This window comes from Echiichthys vipera, assembly GCF_963691815.1.
Source record: "Echiichthys vipera genome assembly, chromosome: 4".
NCBI classification, from domain to species: Eukaryota; Metazoa; Chordata; class Actinopteri; order Perciformes; family Trachinidae; genus Echiichthys; species Echiichthys vipera.
In genome coordinates, this window is record NC_139829.1 from 9,195,444 (window position 1) to 9,215,464 (window position 20,021).

At 41.4% G+C, this 20,021-nt stretch overlaps 1 protein-coding gene across 5 annotated transcripts in view; it reads left to right on the forward strand.

Moving 5' to 3' along the window:
* Positions 1–20,021, forward strand: part of camk2b1 (calcium/calmodulin-dependent protein kinase (CaM kinase) II beta 1) — a 77,416-nt gene that overhangs the window by 13,792 nt on the left and 43,603 nt on the right. For all 5 annotated transcript variants that reach the window (XM_083913208.1, XM_083913209.1, XM_083913212.1 and 2 more), the window contains exons 3-6: positions 431–490; positions 1,721–1,775; positions 2,155–2,220; positions 10,140–10,212. In XM_083913208.1, the coding sequence (XP_083769334.1) occupies positions 431–490; positions 1,721–1,775; positions 2,155–2,220; positions 10,140–10,212 (254 nt within the window). The remainder of the gene's footprint in view (positions 1–430; positions 491–1,720; positions 1,776–2,154; positions 2,221–10,139; positions 10,213–20,021) is intronic.

Sequence of the window (20,021 nt, forward strand, 5' to 3'; positions counted from 1 at the left end):
GATTTTACAATGTTTTCCTACAGTTCAATGTCTAATGTTTTTTAGTTGTTGTGCCTTGTCAAAACCTGGAGAATCAATCAACTAGAGCTGCAACGATTAATAGAATAATCAATTAGTTGTCAACTATTAAATTGTTCGCCGCAGCTCTGCCATCAACACATCTCATTATTTTCAGCTTTATCAAATTTACGCCCTTTAAGTGGATCTGCATGCAGGAGTTTGTTTTTCAGTGTGCGTGTCATATGTTTTTTATTAAACTTTGAAATGACATGTGTCACCACAGTGTTTTCACCCTACTGTCCTGAGCGGGCTGCAACAACATTAGGTTATAATGAGATGAGTGTATTTGCAGTCAGGTTTTAAGAATAACTCCTCATTGTCTCTCTTTCTCTCTCTTCTTCTCTCTCTTTCTATCTCTGTGTCTCTTCAGATCATCAGAAGCTGGAAAGAGAAGCTCGGATTTGTCGCCTGTTGAAACACTCCAACATCGGTGAAGACACTTCTTTGATTTCACATCTGTCTGAGTCAATGAATCAAAATGAAACCCATCTATTACCACTTACTTTAAAAGTGAAGACCTACTTGTTATTGGTTCTGTTTTGCATAACAAATTCATTACTTTTATTACAAATGATATCACATTTCTACTACTAGCATAAAATGTCAACCAATTTATTATAACTTGATACCAAAGACAACCCATCTATTACTAATTAGCAGAAAGACACAAGTGTAACCTAATAGCCATCTATTTCTGTCGATTTCGAATACCCCTTTATATTCAGAACCCCCTACAATACTGTGAATATTCTTGATGTAAGACACAATTATTACGACTCCCTGTGGTTTCTACCCCACACACAATTGCTGTAAAATTATTCGTGTGTACTCTCTACACTTAGTTCTTCAAAAATGGTCGGACCAAAGCAGGCTGCCTTTGCAAACAAATAAATTCTAGCTCTGTTCTAATTATATTCACACAAGAAGTTGAAAAAAAAAACAACCACAAACTAGGGACCATCTTGCCACAACGCGATCAGCCACCAATGTTGACATGACACCCATCTTCAAACCCAACCTTCATATTGATTTCAGCTACACTCCCGGAAACACGCACACACAGTAGGGATGCGAGGATCGGCTCTGATGCCGTTCAAATCTGCATGTACTCTCATATAATCCACCCGCCCAAACTACCGCATGTACATTTCCTCTTTCAGCAGTCCCTGTAAGAGTGTTTGTGCAGCAGAGGTCCGCTTCATGGAGCACTGTCATAAGTTCACGTGAACGTTCAGTGCAAAGTATGAGTATATTTAATATTTATATTATGTTTTTATTTATAGAAATATTTATATTTATATTATAAACTTGACAGAGGAAGCAGAACTAAACGTTTTGGAATAATCAATGAAGCTGTCGTTCCTGGGGCATCTCTCTTTATGGGTACACAGGCAGCAGCTCTGCTCCGCTCTCTGCTACATTTATAGAACGCAATTCATATTTTCCTTAATGATGTATTATGTGTATGTATGTACACATTAACAGCAGACATAACTGCAATCTGCGCATTACTAAAACACATACACACACACACACACTCTGACTCAAAAGGTGAAAACAATACCAGTGTCGCTATCACGGTTGAAAATAAAAAAGAACAATTAATAATACACAGAGAAACGGACATTTATCTGTCAATTTGTTTATCTGTCTTTTCCAGTTCGTCTTCATGACAGTATATCAGAGGAGGGCTTCCACTACCTCCTGTTTGACCTGTAAGTCATCCTCCTCTCCTCTCCTCTCCTTCCCTCTCCTCTCCTCTCCTCTCCTCTCCTATCCTATCCTCTCCTTCCCTCTCCTCTCCTCTCCTCTCCTCTCCTCACTCTTCTTCTGCCCCCTTCCTTCTCCTCCTCCACCCTGATCCCCCACCCTTGCTTACATATATAATTACATAACTCTTCTCTCCTATATTCCCCACCATCACCACCCACGCCCTCAACATCCATCTCTTGGCAATTCCCTCTAGTTTCCATGGTAACAGTGTGGGATGGGGAGGACTGGGGGAAGAGGGGTGCAGTAGGAATCATTGCTTCATAGCCATCATAGACCCCCCCCCCCCCATCCCAATACTTATACGTGTTTTTGTGTGTTCAGGGTGACCGGAGGTGAACTGTTCGAGGACATCGTAGCCAGAGAGTACTACAGCGAGGCCGACGCCAGGTAGGAGCGATGCCTTCACTCGTTGTATGTGTGAAAGGGCTTCTCCTCGTCCCTAAATGGTCTCTGTCTTCTGTTGTCTCTTTCTTGTCTCGTTTTTGTTTCAGTTTTACGTACTTGTCTGTTTCTTTTGTGACTCTGCTTTACTCTCTTTTCTGCTCTTCACTCTTCTTCTTCTCGCTTTCCTCTTTACTCATTTCCCCCATTTTCTGCTCCTCACATCACTTCTCTGCATGTTTTATTATTCTTTGCTTATTCTCTTGACTTCTGTTATTTTTTTTGCTGTACTCTCTTGTTACTGCCTTATCTCTTCTATTTTGCTAGCTGTTTCCTTTTCTCTTTCACCCTGTTTACACTTGGTTTGCATCTTGGTCGATCACATGGAGGGGACAGCGCTAAATACAAATGTAAGAAACCACCATCGGGATCCAATAACACACATTCAGTGCATATTTGACAGGTTAAGTGTGGACAGAGAGCGCCGATGGTACGTGATAGCCGTACACTCGCTTTCTGTTAGGACAAGGAAGATGCGTTCTAAAAACAGATTTTCCCTTGTGTTCATCCCTAATCTTTTGTAGTGTAAACGCTAATGTGTCCCAGACGAGGACGTAACAGGAAAATACGTCATCAGTGCAGATTGTGGCCAGCGCTCTATAGCTTGCCCATTTTACGCTGAGTTGGACAAAAGTGTTCTAACAAATTACTTATTATAGAATATTTGACATTTATGAAATGAGCACGGAGAAAATAACGAATAAATACAAATGAAATAGATCACTAAGTAAAGTGATCAGTCCTGTATGTTCAGTATCAGTCAGGTGCTGACCAGGCTCAGCAGGATAAACTACGTAATGACACCATTTCTAAATTACCCCAACCGTTGTTTTTATGTTTTAGATGTAGCTCTCGTAGGCAGTAATGTAAGCTGAAGCTTGAGATAGGCGATAGACACATTGTAATGTGTCTCGGCTGTCCACTTGTGTTCGGATCACCAAAATGCATTTTAAAATCAAAGTGTAAACGGGCCTCTTTCTAACTTTATCTCCTACTTTCACTGTAATATTACTACAATTCTTTCTTTGCTCTTTCCTTCTTTTCCTCCTCTGTCCTTTGCATTTTTCTTTTCCATAAATGCCACAGCACTTCACCTCTCTCACTGACACTCGACTGACCTTTATGTGAAACCCAAGTATTGACCAATATCAAATCAGTTTTATAGGTTTTCAAATCAGAAAAAAAGTGCGGTAGACGTTATCTATATTTTGTTATCCAGTATAACACACTGACATTAAATAGGAGTTTAGAGTCTGCGAATTAGTGCCCAGTTCATTTTCAAAGTGCCTCACAGCTTGTTGTGATTATCATCCTGCCTCTAATATCTTGTAGTGAAAATTGAGATTCCAGCAGAGTTTTGTCTGCTTCAACATGCAAAACAAGCCACAGCAAGAAGCACTTGGCACTTTTTGATTTAAACATCTTAAAATGTTTCATGTGGCAGAAATTAGTCTAATTAGACCAGGACACAGGAAGCTCTGACAACAATTATTTTGCTGCTGATAATAAAAACTAAATTGTCTGTCACATAAAAGGTCGCTAATATTTGTAACGCCATCTTATTGGTTGAACCTTAACTATGTGTCTTTTAAATGATCCAATTAGCTTGACTGGTGCAAGTGGTCCAGGGTACATCCCTATACTGTTGCGTTCCAGTTACTCAAACAGTGGGAGAGATAAACACCAGAACGTGAGCAGAACAAAACACGTAGCCTTACCCACTTGGACAGTCTCACCTTCTCTCCTTTATTTTCTTTTCTTCATTTTCATTCAGCCCTCTTCTTTACTTTTTTATTCACCCTCCACCATCACAACAACCACCACCCATGCTGTTTTATATCTCACTCCCACCACTCGTGCTGACTCATTGACACACACACACACACACACACACACACACACAGTTCACTATAACCAATGGCGGAAGAGGAAATGGAGCAGTTGGGGGGGTGGACAGACAATAGACCGCGAGAAGAGTGAGAGACATACTTGAAAGTGACAGTTGTGGTGTGGGTGAAACACAATAGTCTGATGCTGTTGAAATTCATGCCAGTGTGGCCTGTAAATGCTTTTCTTAAGCTTTTTCTTTATCTACTGCAAAAAAGCTCTTTGACTTGCAGCTGGAGAACACGGAACTCAGGTAATTTGAGCAAAGTGTCATGTAGATGACTGGCTTTTAACATTTAGCCTTTGTAATACCCAATAAGAATTTCGACCAATTTGATACTGTCAGTTAAAGTTTTTATTCAAGTAAATAAAACACATGGGAGCTACACATACTACCATGTGCCTTTTATTTGAGTAGCTTAGTGGAGAACTTAAGTACCAGCAAATTGTGCTACAGTCCTCTCCCTCTGCAGTACGTCCCGACACTTTGCCACTCAGAGTTAACGGTGCTAATGAGGGGAACGACCAGAAGACTTTTGCCATCTGTGCGTGACTGTATATTAACATTTTTTACAGAAATTTGGTACCGTTCTCCTCAAAGTTTTTCAATACCAGTTAGGTCTGACCATAAAGTGTATACAAAAATGGACATAGAATACCCGTCGAGGTCCGTTCTCTCATCCTGATCCAATTCGGCTATGGGAGTTGCCATTGTCAGGCTTTGACTCCGCCTCATTTCCTCTTACCAAAAAAAGGGCATGTATGTGACGTTGGGGGGAGGGAGAGACGTCCATATTGATGACATATACCTCCAAGGAGAAGTGAGGGCCAGCGGCTAACTGTAACTCAAGAGGCTGTGCCCCAAATTATTCATAAACTTTAATCTCCAATAAAATAAGAACTAGCCTGGTAAAAAAAATCCACCCCCCTCACTGTTGTCATGGAGATATGACCTAAACATACAGACGAGAATGTTTTTTGTCCCAAGCCTTAAATAGGTTTAATTATGCTGTGAAAACAGCCTGTTTAACATGGGGGTCAATGAGAAACTGCTCTATTGTGCAAACTACTCTAGTGGACACTTGGAGAGCTGCAGTTTTTGGCACTTCCTCACTGGATAAACCAGGAAGTCGCTGTGGTGGGGGCTTGGACACAACACAGCCTTTTGATATACAGATCCAAATTGGACACATTTTGATATTTTTACTCCTTAGTATCTGTAACCCCTCAACAGGCTTTGGGTCAGATAAAAAATATACAAATGTAAAAAGAACGTAGGTGCAGAGTAAAGACACAGAGATAAGAATGAGGTAAGTGCACCACAATGCAGAATGAGGATAGGAACACTCTGAGAACTGCAGGAAGGCCTGCAGAGCTGCAGCAGTTTTTCTTTTTGTTTCACTGGCTGACAAACTTTCAGCTGTGTCTGAGTTAGCCACTCAAACTATGACAGGGAAGTTCAGCAAAATCTGAACTGGAAATTTAGACACTTGTTTTCCTGGTAACACCTGATACTTGATAAAAATGTCCAAATATCCTGCAAAAATCTATGTTGTACTGAAAAATTTGAATTGTATCTTAGCTCCTGAAGCTAACTCATAATGGGGATTACTATCAAAGCGCTTATGGAAATTAGCATCACGATCATGACCCCATCCTAACACACAATCCACTTCACATGCTTTTAAAACGACATGTGTGCTCTTACTTACTGTCAAAATGCTTTAGTGACACTAACAGAACTATAGTTAGCCTAAAACTAACATTTGCTTCCTGCACACGTGTCAGTTTCTCTTCCTGCATTTATAGAGAGAGGCGGCACATCTGCTGTAATTGGCCGTGCTTTAGGCGCCCTCAGTGGACTGGCCCCCAGTGTTTCAGCGTTACTTTTTATTATTTTGAAACGTATTCTTACTTTCTGATATATAACCCATTCACATTTGTCTGGGTGTTTAATAACACATGTTTCGGTGACAAACTCAAATCCCCATCTTTGTCATTTATTTACACAGACTTTAAATGTGACAGTAAGCACACTAGTTAATTACTGTATATGACTTAGCAAGTACTGCACTTTATTTTCAAGAAAGGTTCCTGGAAATGTCCTGTAAAGGTCCTGGAAAATGATTTCTTAGATATGATTGGAAGCCCTGCATGAGTGGCAATGTTAAAAAAGAAATGAAGGAAAAGGTAGTTTCTTCTGTTTGTGGTGTTTACAAGGCTGTCATTAATTTTGAAACAAATTGTGGTTAAGGTGAAGTATTTGTCAGTTTGCTAATGATCTTGGATTTTTGCCTGTTCATCTCCTGTGCGCTGAGGGTGACAGTTGTTTTGTCAAATCTGCATATTTACAACAACTGCCAGCAAATTTCTCCTTATGCCTGGTGCCAACGAGCTTCTGTTTTTTGGCTTTGGTCCAGTGATTTTTGTGAGCAAACAAAGGCTGTTAACTGTAGCCAGCTTGTTATTCCTTTTGTCGTCCGATTGGTAAATGTAGAAATGTGGCTGTATGTGTTTTGAAAACAGAATTACAGTATTTTACTCTGTGTGTATACTCTACCTACAGTCTGCCCAGCTAAACCACCTAGTGATCGCTGTCTTCCCACTCATCTTGTAGTACTCATCCCTGGCACACACACACACACACACACACACACACACACACACACACACACACACACACACACACACACACACACACACACACACACACACACACACACACACACACACACACACACAATTTCCTTTCCCCTCCGTTCACTTGTTTGAATGTCAGTCATCCAGGCCAGTCCCCCCCACCCTCACTCCCGTGGAGACCAGCAAGAATTGGGACTTTAATTATCTGCAGTAATTAGCCTCACACACACACACACACACACACACACACAGGCCCCAAACTGTGCTGCATCCCACCTGGTCACCCCCTGTCAGAATCTATCACAGTTTCTCCTCAGTCGTGTGTGATTTGATGGAGGTCATTATGATTGAAACACCTGAAGCTGAATCAAGTAGTTTTTCTTCACTAGGGAACAGACAGAATCAAAAACTGTGTTGTTGTGTTTATCCGACTGCAGCTAGGAGATACTTCCATGGATCGTTTCTTTAGCTTCCATGTTGAAATGTTTCATAAGATTACCTTGTTGCAATGACGATTGCTCTAAGACCGCAAGGAAAGCTCAGCTCCTCCTAAAATGTCTAAATACGCACTATAAAGCCATCATCTTTTCAGAATCAGCTCCTTATCACAGCTAACCAGTGCAGCTTCCTTCTCAGTCATCCTTCACAGCACCAACGAGCTTTACACAGACGGACGCTCAGCTTCTACTCACTTCAATGGGGAAGCGTAGAGCAGGTTTTTCCACTGCAGCAAACTAAATGGTCATTGGATAAATGCTGGGCTTTGTCCCGCCCATTGGACGCTAAGCGTCTCTGGTGGTCTATGTGACAGTGGGCTGGCCCGGACGCTCGGCTTCTTCATGATGATTGGATGAGCTGTCTGAGGCGGAATCCTTTTTTGATTGACAGCTAAATGAGCGAATCAGCGATGTTGAAGAATAAACATTCACTGGAGCATTTTCCAAGTTTTTCATTCTGATTCTGATCCGGAGACTTTACCGATCCCCAGAGACTTTGTCTTTGTTAAAAACGACTAGCGTTGTGTTTGGAGACGCTGTTCTGTCACTCTGCGGTTTCTTTCTCCAACGAGCAGCGGCAGCTGTGGAGCTTCTCCCCCCGTCACGATCACTCACACTCACCGAACGGTCACACTTCACAGTAGCCTGGCGCAGCAGCTCCAGCTGGGCCAAGGCCGTTTAAGCAGCCTAGCTCTGCTGCCATTGAGAGGACACTGGTCAAGTCCCTGGAAAAGACGCCTAGTTGGTACGAAAAGGTCACAGATCATTTTATTGAAAAGGAACGAAGGGAAGAATTTACTTATTAATAAACAAACACATTTATGATGTAGGCTGGGAAAATGAGCTTCCCCTCCTTGAAAGAACAGCAGCCGCCATTGTCTTGTTATTTGCACATACGTTTATTTTCATCCTCACATTTATTTTTGTCAGCACTGAAACCATATTACACAAAGGCTTTATTTCCATACAGTGTGTGTTTTAGTCTTGAAAGGCTTGTGAGAGGGAGATAAGGTGCCCTTTCTTGACACACAGCCTGGCTCTGTATTTCATATTCCTCCCAGTATCATTTACCTTTCCTGCAGAGAACAGTTGGACATTGTAGCTCAAAGTGCTGAGCAAGTCACATTTTTTGGCGAGTGCGACATGCGCTGCACTTTTTTTTCCCTCTCTGCCTCGCAAGGAGTTCATAAACACACAAGTTCTTTGGAATGACATAATGGTTTTTGGACAGTGAGATATTAGAAGAACACACACGAATGAACAACAAAAAGGAGTGGGATGGAGATGCTCTCCTATTTTCTGCCTGCTTAAGCCGTGCATCCATGCATGTAGACAGTAAAATTTCCTCATCACTTCCAGTTAATATCAGTGCTAAAGTTTGTTTCAAACTGCTCAAATGTAGAGCTTGTCATAGTGAAGAAATGAAGCTGAAAAGTGTTTCATTCTCTGTGGATCTTCGCCTTTTATCTGACTATTTTAATTTTTATTTATTTGACCGTCATTTAACCAGGAAAAAGACTCTTTGTAACGTGAGCAGGGGTTTCTTCTTTCAACTCTCGTCCCAAATTCATCCCAAAACTAGATTTCAAAGGGAAAAGGATGAAAGGGAGAGAGGTCTATAGTCGTTAAATTAAGTTTTACGGTGTGGGACAGTATTTTTTTATTTGTTGATTTTGTAATGTGTAGCTATGTAGACCTTATAAAAGACATGTTTATGTTGACATAAATACACATATTGAAGTAGTTAAGTCTCTTGTTGTATTGGTTTACCCTCTCAGAATGTGCAAAAATAGATCTGAATGAAACATTTGTGTTTTTCAGAACAAATATTTTAAATGTCGTTTTTGGAAAATTTCAGAGAGGTTTGTGGACGTGGATCTAGGATTAAAGAGTATGTCAGGCTAAAAAGCCCTCTCTGGTTAAAGGGTTATAGTATGTTGCACCCATCAGTGACCACACCCAGTGTCATTTCACAGCATTTTCAGCTGTGTTAAGTTGCTCTTTAAGGTTTGAAATACGGATTATGTTGACGAGTGTCACATCATAAGGTCGGTGCGTGTACATATCCTGTTTTTTTGGTGTATATGGAAGTGTTATCTCCCTCACTCACTCTCTCTCTCTCTCTCTCTCTCAGTCCACCCACTAACGAGACACTGTGTGGGTGCGGATCCTACAGGCTGCCTGTCTCTCTGCGCCTGCTATTAGTCACATACTGTGCACATTACACTCTCATTGCACATACACACGCATTTAAATGTACACACACTCACAACAGTGTGAGGTAGGTGCATGTATCACTCACACTATGATGTATTTTCCTTTTTTAGTGGTGGAAATATAGCCTGGCATCAGCCCACCTGTCTTCTATGATTCAGTTTCATCCTATACATAAGCGTCCTATCTTCTCTTTCACAATGTGTCACCTTTCTCCTCTCCTCTCCTCTCCTCTTCTCTCCTCTCCTCTCCTCTCCGGTGTGATTCTTGTCTGGCAGGTTGTTCTGCTGTGGCTGCTCTTTGTCTGTCATGTTTAAAAAAGCAAAACGTTTTTTTTGTCTCCCATCCCTCCCCCTTCCAACATCTTTATCTGCACCAATCACCTCCCTCCTCCTCCCTCTCATTTCTTCTGACACCTGTGTCACCTGGCCTCCTCTAATCTAACCTGCCATTTTCCCATCTTTAATTTTGTCACTCTGCTCACCTGGCATCCTCTTTCTTCTCCTCTCCCACCCCCTTCCCCTCTCTCCACCTCTGTCCCTCTCTGTACATCCCCCACGATCCATCTTCATCTTCATCCCTCCCTCCACCCCCACCGTCCCTCCTCTCTCTGTTTTGTCTTCACAGTCACTGTATCCATCAGATTCTAGACAGTGTCCATCACATTCACCAACATGACATAGTGCACAGGGACCTGAAGGTTAGTATGTGTAGAGGAGCATCTGCATCCCTGCTTCCTTTTCCCTCCTCCGTCCCTTCCCTCTTTCCTTCCTTCCTCCATCTCGTCTGTTTGTGTCGTCCCCGTCTAACGTCCGCCTGTCCAACTTGTCTCTTGGTATGCTCTAATGTTTACTTTTTGCTTTTTTTAAATTATATGGTATTTTATTTCTAATAATAGGAGGACCCTGGCCTGCCTCAAACCCCCCCATCCCCACCACCCGCCTACCCGCCACATCTGCCCTCCCACATATTCTCCTTACAAACATGTTACAAACAACCACACAATAAAACTCCTTTTGCACTGACGGAAAGATCAATCGATGAATGAGTGCACATGCACACACACACAACCTTCCACAGGTGAAATAAATATCCAGTGTTTACACATGCCAATTTCTCCCACCAGAAGCTGCAGTTATATTTATTCTGATCTTTACTGATGTTTTTTCTTCCCTCCCTTCTCTCTGGCTCGGAGTGCTTTATTTTATAGTATTGATCCGTGACTCATTCAGCACCTTTTTATAGAGCTGAAAGAAAAACACAACAAAAGAACTGTCAAAAATAAATGATTTGATATGTTTTATGATGTCCTTATAAGCATCTTCTTTGCGTATGGAGGCGCTTTTTATCTTCGGTTCTGAATTTTACCTCAAAATAGTCAAACCAGCAGTGTCGATTAAAATGCTTCTTCTCTCCACCAATTTAGATCGATGCTGAAACGGTTGGTTTTGATTCGTATCTGTAATCAATGAGCAGTGACTGTAAGGCCAAAATGAAGCATAAATGAATGATCACCAGCTAGAGTTCATAATAGAGTGGTGCAGGGATGTTTGTGAAGTCTAAGCCAGAGGTTGCCGTCGTCCTGATTCCCTCAACCAAAAGCCAATGGGGTTTAATGTGTAATATTAACGTCTATATTGTAACATTGGAGTCGGTTAAAAGCGCGCTACATCCATGGATGGATTACTGAACAGGCCCAGGGCTCCATAAGGTCAAAACATGTTATGATCACAAAGACATGATAAATGATCACCAGTATACACAAAACAACCAAAAATGAACCAAAAGAGACAAACAATTACTGAAGGGATACAAAGTGGCCACAAAGAGATGCTAAATGACTGTAAATAGACACAAAACGACCACAGAGACAAAGAAATTACAACAAAGACACGCAAAACGATTAAAAATAGATGTAAATGACCACAGAGAAACAAAACGATGGCAGAAACATAAAATGTCTAAAAATAGTTGCAAAACCACCACAAAAGATGCAAAACTACTAAAAACAGATGCAAAACAATTAAAAAGGCATACAAAGAAACTAAAAATAAGTGCACAATGACCACAGAGAGAAAAAAAAAGACTATAAAATGACTAAAAGTTGTAAATTTGGGTGTCTTGTTCTCTTTCTTGAATGGGGGCCCGTTGTCCCAGAATACGTCCATGGGTGTGTCACATACAGGCGTAAAAGGTTGCCCAAAATAGTAAAACCTTTTTTCTTTGGTTTGCAGAAACAAACAATGACAGTATTTTGTGTGACGACCAGGCTGACATCTCTAAAGGTTTTTTCAGGCCTCTTACCAAAAACCCCTTAAAAAAAACAATTGAGATGAAGGAACCTGAAGTACAAACACGCTCACTCACTTCTGGGTGTTAGGACTTCTTCATGCATCACAATATTAAACCACCATTTTAATTATCTCTGCAGCCCTCATTTAATTATTTCCTTTGAGCCAGCAGGTATTTATTATTATATTATATAACAGGTAATTAGTGCTCACACAATATCTGCAACTATTATAACAAGTAATTTTACGACTGAACACTTTCCACCTTTGTGCCACTCTTATTAAAAAAACAAAGAAAGAAGAAAAGATGTCTTTAATTTATCGCTTCTTTTATCAGAAAGATCACAATAATATACTACATAATATTGAATTGCCTAATTAAATGTAATGTTTCCATAGTTATAATCAACAGCAGTATTGATAGTGATGGAGTTAGAGTAGGAGTTGAGGTGGAAATAGAAATTGCTGTTATGTAAATACACATGGGTTGTTTTTAAAAAAAAGTTTTACTTAAAGCAATGCATTTGTAATGGTTCCTTTTATGTACAATGCACTTTTCATTTAAAGCACATTTCAAGTGCTACAAGAACTGCAGCTATGTATTAGCTATGTAATAACACCTTCTTAAAAAGTTACAAAACAGAACCAGAGTGGAAAACAAAAGCTTTTTATTAAATATCATGGTGCATTTGTGGCTGCGATCTGTAGACCTCATTTTTCAGTTCTTCTTTCAGAATTCCTGCAAAGTGGGTAGCGTGCTAGTTTGCAAAAGAACCCTACAAAACACGTCTTATAGAAGATCACATTCGTACACAAAAACATTCTATAGTTGCTGTTGTCAAAACAAGATGTGGAGAGGAACACTACAGATAGATCTTAAAATATTGAGTGCGATATCCACGGCATCACCGCCCCTCACTGCTAACTAACACAGGAACGTCTGGGATGAACTCCTTCCATCAGAGACACACACACACGCGCACACACACACACACACACACACACACACACACACACACACACACACACACACACACACACTTAACTGCATGAATACTTACACAGGCACACATTTATGGATGAATGAGGGTGCAAGAGAACACACACACATTTAATAGACGGAAGTCGCCGTAACCTCGACCGCACATTCACAGTCACATGCAGCCACATGCTCTCGTTGGCTTCCAGTCATCACATAGCAGACACGGCTCTGTCGATGTGACCGGCCTAGTATTTATTCTTCGGGAGACCTTTAGAAACAAGACACAGGATTCAAATTTATAGCCCTGAACTTTACAGCCTTGCCAGTCCATATCTCTCTCTCTCTCTCTCTCTCTCGCTCTCTCTCTCTCTCTCTCTCTCTCTCTCTCTCTCTCTCTCTCTCTCTCTCTCTCTCTCTCTCTCTCTCTCTCTCTCTCTCTCTCAGACTCTTATTGCAATCTGTTACTGTCAGCCTTCGAGGACTGTATGTTTTGAGATTAAAGCTGCTACAAACGCCCTGTGAACCGCCTACTTTCAACGGTGTTTCCACAAAAAAGTGAAGCATTTTTAAAAAGCAGCCCCTGCAGCAAAATCCGTGCGTGCTAGGAGCAGCAACCGCTTCATTCAGATTCAGACAACTGTGTGAATCCCAAGAGGGCAATTAATTTGCAGCTTATCGCACCCACACTCACACAAACACAGTCACACAAACAACATCAGCATGTTACATGTGAAAAGGGGCAACCAACAAACAGAGGCCAGTTAAGGGCAGTGAGAGATTTTCAATCCTCGGCCACCCTCATCCTGAATACTGCATCTTATATTGTATCTGACCTCATCTAATTCCATTTTATTTAAGCCTATTTCAACTGCAGCACGCCCTTTAATGCCACAGAAAAATGCATTACAATGATTTTTAAAAAGAGAGCATGTTTTTCCACTATCCAAAATCTTCCGCGTTGGTGAAAGCACGTTGTTTTTGGCACAGGTGAACGATGAAATGCAATCCAAGACATCAAGTTTGAGTAATTAATCCATGAGTTTAAAGGCACAACGGTGCATAGCACTATGAGGGAAGATTTTACTGCTTTGGACATTTATCACGGTGTCAGTCATTTTATCTCTCAGTGCGGTGATCATCAATTAAACAACAGAAATAAAACATTTATGTATACACCTGTATTTGATTGGCTTCCTCTGTGTCAGCACTTGGCCTCATGTATGAATAACAAAGCTAGCGCCTGTCTCAATGTGACATCATGTCATATGGTACACATTTGGGATTAACATTTAGAAAAATGTGAAACACAAACCTCGTTCTGAGTTTGACTTTGTCAGTGCACAGGAAGCTTTTGTCCACAAACACAACGCCACAACCCCAACACCCCTTTTGTTTGTGTTTACGCAGCACTACGTTAGTCCACACTTCCCACAGCTGGAATCAGGCAACGTACAGTACATGACCCCTACACATACATGTACGTGTTGTCTGCCTCATCCAAAAAATATATATACACACAGTGGAGATCAAAATTAGAGAACAAATTAAAAAATACTGTTTTTATTCTCAAACATCTGTTATTTTTTATTGTTCATAATTTGATGTTTTTTTTAAATAACCATAGTACTTCAACAAAAAACATTATTTTGCGGAAAAAAAGCAGTGATAAAAATTAGGGAACAGTAACCAATGTTTTAGAAGAGAAGATTTAAACACTGTTTTCTTTCAGTAAGTGTAGAGGCCACAGCTTTGAATGACTTCAGCACATCTGCACCCACAGGACATCACTAGTTTCTCACATTGCTCTGGTTTGATCCCTTAACACTAATAACTGGGAGGTACTGTATCTGAAAATTTTATTTTCACAAAATAAAGGTTTTTGTTGAAGTGGTTTGGTTATTTAAAAACAAACAAACATGCTATCACAGCAGTGGTATAGCTACAGCAGATATTCTATCAAATTCTGAACGATAAAAAAATAACAGATATTTGCGAATAAAAAATGTATTCACAATTTGTTAAAAAATATATATATATCTTCTTCCCCTGCTCAGATACATGGACCCAAACTTCAATTATCCCTTAGCAACCTTTGCACACTTTTTGACTTTGGGGTTTTTATTTTTAGTGTCCCCTAGCTAACGGACAGCAGAATGACAGCTCTTGTCAGCGGTGGCCGACCAGGCCTGCAGTAGACATGGCGTTGATCCCAGACAGACACATCTTTTAAAAATTATTAATTGCACAATGACTCACTCCTTCCCTTACCTCCTTCATCAACGCCTTCTGTGCCCCTCACGGCCAGCCACATTCTCACACCCCCTGTCATCGCCACCAAGGCCTGCTCAATAAGAACACAGAGGGACGAGGGGTATCCAGAATACAGCTGCAGCCAACTGTAAAACCTCTTTCTCAGATGAGCGTGTCTGTGGATATCTTCATCTCGAGGAAGAACAGATTATCTAAGACGAAGATCATAGAGAATATCCACTGGTTAGTTGCAGAATTAACCGACCCAGAGGACTCTTCTGTTGCAGAGCGGCCACAGCTATGCTCTTTCAGGTCAGCCGAGTGGAACCCAGAGCTGCAGCCAACCCCCTAAAAACCCTGCTAATGAAAGTCGTTGACGACATCTGCTGCACTATAGGGTGTTCGATCCACTTTATTCCTGCAGTAGCTGTTTTATTCTGAGGCCACCTCTTTATGTGGGACGCTCAACAATAAGAGAAATCTATGAAATGTATATGACAGAAGGCCTTACACTTGGGCCTCAATGGTAAACTAGATTGAACCCTGATTGGCTTAATTTGCGTAATCCTGGCTGTGTGCTTAGCAGTGGGGTCAGCCAAAGCCAATCTAAGGTGAGAGTGTGACGGCCGGCAACAGGAACGCCCTTTCAACCCCTGTTGTTCCCCGTTAATTCTCTCCCACCCTTCCATCATACCCCCCCTTCCCTACACCTTCCCTCCCCTCACCCCCTGGCCTGTGCACGGGATTGTAGCGCTGCTAAAACTAACATGCGCCCTCCCCCCCTTTGATGTTTGCATGCAGTCATTGCATCCAGCAGATCCTGGAGGCGGTGCTTCACTGCCATCAAATGGGCGTGGTGCACCGGGACCTGAAGGTGAGTGATGTGGGTGTGTTGTTTGTGTAGTCTGTGTAAGTCTGATAAGTAAATGAGAAGCTGTCTGTAATGTTTGTGGACATGATGTCACCTGCAGAGCCTCAGGACTTGGAGAGGGTTTTAATTATCTCGGATATATAGACGAATCCGGCGAGCCGTTTGTGTGTTTGGCCATCTAGCGGCGCTGCCATTAATGCAGTGGCGTCTCCCTCCGGTATGCACACGCTTGAATGGGAACTGTCATAAGTGTACATTTTCTACTTTTATATGTACATTTTATGCAGCATTACTTTTGACAACAATGTCAAGAAGAACTGAATGTGAACAACACAAACCTTTACCTTGTGAATAGCGCCCCTGTCTGAGGCCGTCTGGTCTACATCGATTCCCTGGGCGTGCAGAGGACCAAGATGTTAGCAAGAAAGGGATCAAGAATATTAACAGAGGGGACTTTGTTCCCAACAGCACGCTAGGTTTTGGTTAACACTCATCAATCTCACAATGAACAGCATGCGGCTGCTTCGCTCAAATCAGTGAAAAAGTAATGCCAGCTATGCTAACATTGCTTAGCTTGCTCACGCTAGATGCCTCTATCAAGACTGCCGTGATCACACAGAGTAAATTAACTCTAACTAGGGCAACCTAATGACTACAATGTAAACGTAAAGTAGCTGGGTAAATCAGTGATGGAATTAAATAATCTCAATCAATAATCTCGTAAAAATACTCTTCATGAGGTAAAGGTTTGTGTCGTTCAAGTTTCCCACTGCTGTTAGAGCAGCAGAGAGTTGCACAGGTTCTTCCCCACTTCCTAGACATCGTTGTCAAATGAAATGCTGCATAGAAAGTACAGCTAAAAGTAGAAAAGGTACACCTATAATGACAGCTCCCATTCAATCGTGCCCATACAGGGGGGGAGACGCCACCGCAGCAATGGCAGCTTGTTCGTTTCCGGTACTTCGCCGGATTCGTCTACAAAAACAACTGCTTTCTTTGTAACCCTATATCAAATAACCAACACAGTAGTTGGTTTGGCAGTTAGAAAGCCATTTAGAGTCGGGCCACAGCACACTTTTCCCCAGCAGTCCCTGCAGCTTAAGAGTCACACACCATCTCTGACCTTTTCTCTGCCTCTGCTTTACCAGCTCTGTGCAGTCACCTTCTTTTTCTTCTGTTGTGTAAACACCACTTCCCCCCCAGTCTGTGGAGATTTCAAGGATGCCCTGCTGGTCATGCCGACTGACCAATGCGGCCGCTCGCTCTTTAACCTTTTTGGAACAGGATCATGTCATTGCACAGCTAGCCCGTTTGTTTTCTTCTGATAAATCCTTCCAAGACGACCCAGGGGCTAGATACTTTAATCTGACCTGTAGTTCCTTGACTGGTCAAATAAATATGTTAACTATTGATTATGAGACACTCCCTGTGTTTTAATGGCCTTTTTGGATCAGTTAATGACCCTCAGTGATTCAAATGTGACAGCTCATTTTCTGTAAATCAATTGACTCATTTGTTCATGTCGGCTGACCGGCTGGTAGCGCAGTCTTTTTTAGGGTTGGAAGTCGAGAGTGAGACGCTAATTTTGAACTGGTAACAAAGTTTCTTGGAACTGTGGAATTGCTTAATAGATGTATTTTGTAGATGCCTACACATATGTCATATGGTTCTTATGACATATGGTTCTCCTATTTTCGCTCTCTTGCTTTTCTTGAAATGCATTTTCAGTTAGATTGTACACAGAGATTGTAAATAGCCCAGTTTAATGTGATTTCTTTGATTAAAACCCAAACTGAAGTGAGTGTTTGAATCTGGCTCGATGCTGTGCTTGTGGAAACAAAGCAGCTCCTCAAATACGATAAGCTGGGTGTGAATCCACTGTCTTGTACCTGGTCACGTTTCAGTGTGTGTACGCCCGTACGTGGCAGCTTGTCTTGCATGATGCTCTTTTGTCAAAGCAGGCCCCTTCTATGCAAATGTCAGGTCCGGCATTCCAGCAAAGGCGTTTTGTGTTTATCAGAGCTGTTGTGGCTGTTTCTTTATTTAGCTGACACGCCTATCTGGTTTCCCACCCAAGCATCAGAGAGCATTTCATGCAATAGGTCATAGTGTGATGACTGAGGACAGCCTGGGCGACAAGAGCCCTCAAATTAGGAATTGGGTTATGGCAAATGAGGTGACAACACAGCAAACTGACTTCTATGTGTGCATATTGTTCAGACTGTACAGCAAATAGTTTTTAGTGTCATTCAAAAAGGCAGCATTATTTAGCCTCATTCAAGTAATGAATGTAACCTGGGGAGACAAAATTAACTAATATAGATAAAAGATATCACAATGCAATTTACCAGTTAATTACTGACATTGAGACAAGTCATTTGTGTATCACAAGTTTTCTGAATTGTTATGTGTAAATATGCAAATGAGGCAGTATCTTATGAAATATGCACTAATTTACATATATTTTCAGAACAAAATTGTGAACATTTGATAAAGCCAGGTTCAAAGTTCCTGTTTCATTTTTTTGACATAATAGAGTCAAAGGTTTTTACAGATATCTCTTTTTATCACTCCATGAATCAGAAAATTCTGGCAACAGCCTTAAAAAAAATCTATTTTCTCCATGTTTTTAGGAATAAAATGTTAAATAAATCAGGCTGTGAATGATAAATGATAAATGAATCAGCGTTTAAAGAAATGAATACACTGCAGGTGAATCGAGTAACTTTTAACTAACATATCACCCTGAAACTTCCCCAGTTGATTAGTGACAATAAGACTTTCTTTTTTCATTACAAGTTTTCTGAAACGTTATGTGTAAATATGCAAATTTGGCATTTTCTAATGAAATATTTTGGTGAATTTAAGATAAATCTACAGAAACAAACAGACAAAGTGTAGTAAAATAAACACCTTAATGTGTTTTGGATGTTTTCTTTTCACTAGTCTGAAGAACAACACTGAGCCCCGGCTTTAATCCAGATACACACATTTAGTCTTTTCTTCAATGTAAGGTAAATTAAGTTAGGACCAGTTTCTCTTTCCACACTACAGCAGTCTGCTTATACTGGAGTGTCTTCTTAATGGAGGTCTACTTCTCTGCCACTTTCTCTGAAGGAGTTAGTGAGGAAAAGCTCCAGATCTTCTACACAAAGAAGAATAGTAGGGAAGAGAGAAAGATGGGAATCATTTCATCTGAAACACCCACTCATGAACTGCTCTCAAACACAGCTTCCACTATATACTCCCTTCCTCACCCTTTCAACCCAACCAGAGTGTGTGTGTGTGTGTGTGTGTGTGTGTGTGTGTGTGTGTGTGTGTGTGTGTGTGTGTGTGTGTGTGTGTGTGTGTGTGTGTGTGTGTGTGTGTGTGTGTGTGCGTGCGTGCGTGCGTGCGTGCGTGCGTGCGTGCGTGCGTGCGTGCGTGCGTGCGTGCGTGCGTGCGTGCGTGCGTGAGCTCGTGCGTGAGCTCGTGCGTGAGCTCGTGCGTGAGCTTGTACGTGCATGTGTGTGTTTTATCCGTGTGGCCTGGATGTTTTTTCATTTGCGTTTATGCACCTTTTTTGATGGAAGTGCATGCTTCATCAGAATTTCCACCCACATCCAGTTTTCACGGATTATCTTACTGCTGCAGTGTTGGCAATTTCAAACTCCTTCCTTTACAAAAGAGTAAATCCTAACCAAGTGGTAGAGCTGGGGAGAATGATGACACGAGTAGGCACAGCGTCTGTAGGATTACTGGTCCACTCAGATGCAGTCTCTCTCTCTCTGTCTCACTGTTGATCGTTTCCTTCTCTTTTACTTAAGGGCTCAAAGGCAATAAAAGCACACTTTAAAGTATCTGTTCTTTAAATACACAGTGTCCCTTTGCCTTTACACAAATTAGCTGAGGGAAGAGAGCAGAGGGTACAAAGACACACTGCTGCAATGCAGGGGAGGCAGTGTCAGAAATGCAGCCTAAATATAATGTCCTCATTCTCTCAGTGCTGTAACTTATGTTGCATTTCAGGAAACAACTAGACAAACTAATTGGAACTTTTAACCATCGTACAAGTACGTTAATAAATCAGTAGAAGCCCCCTATAACATGCACATCTGTATTAGTGCAAGGCAAGT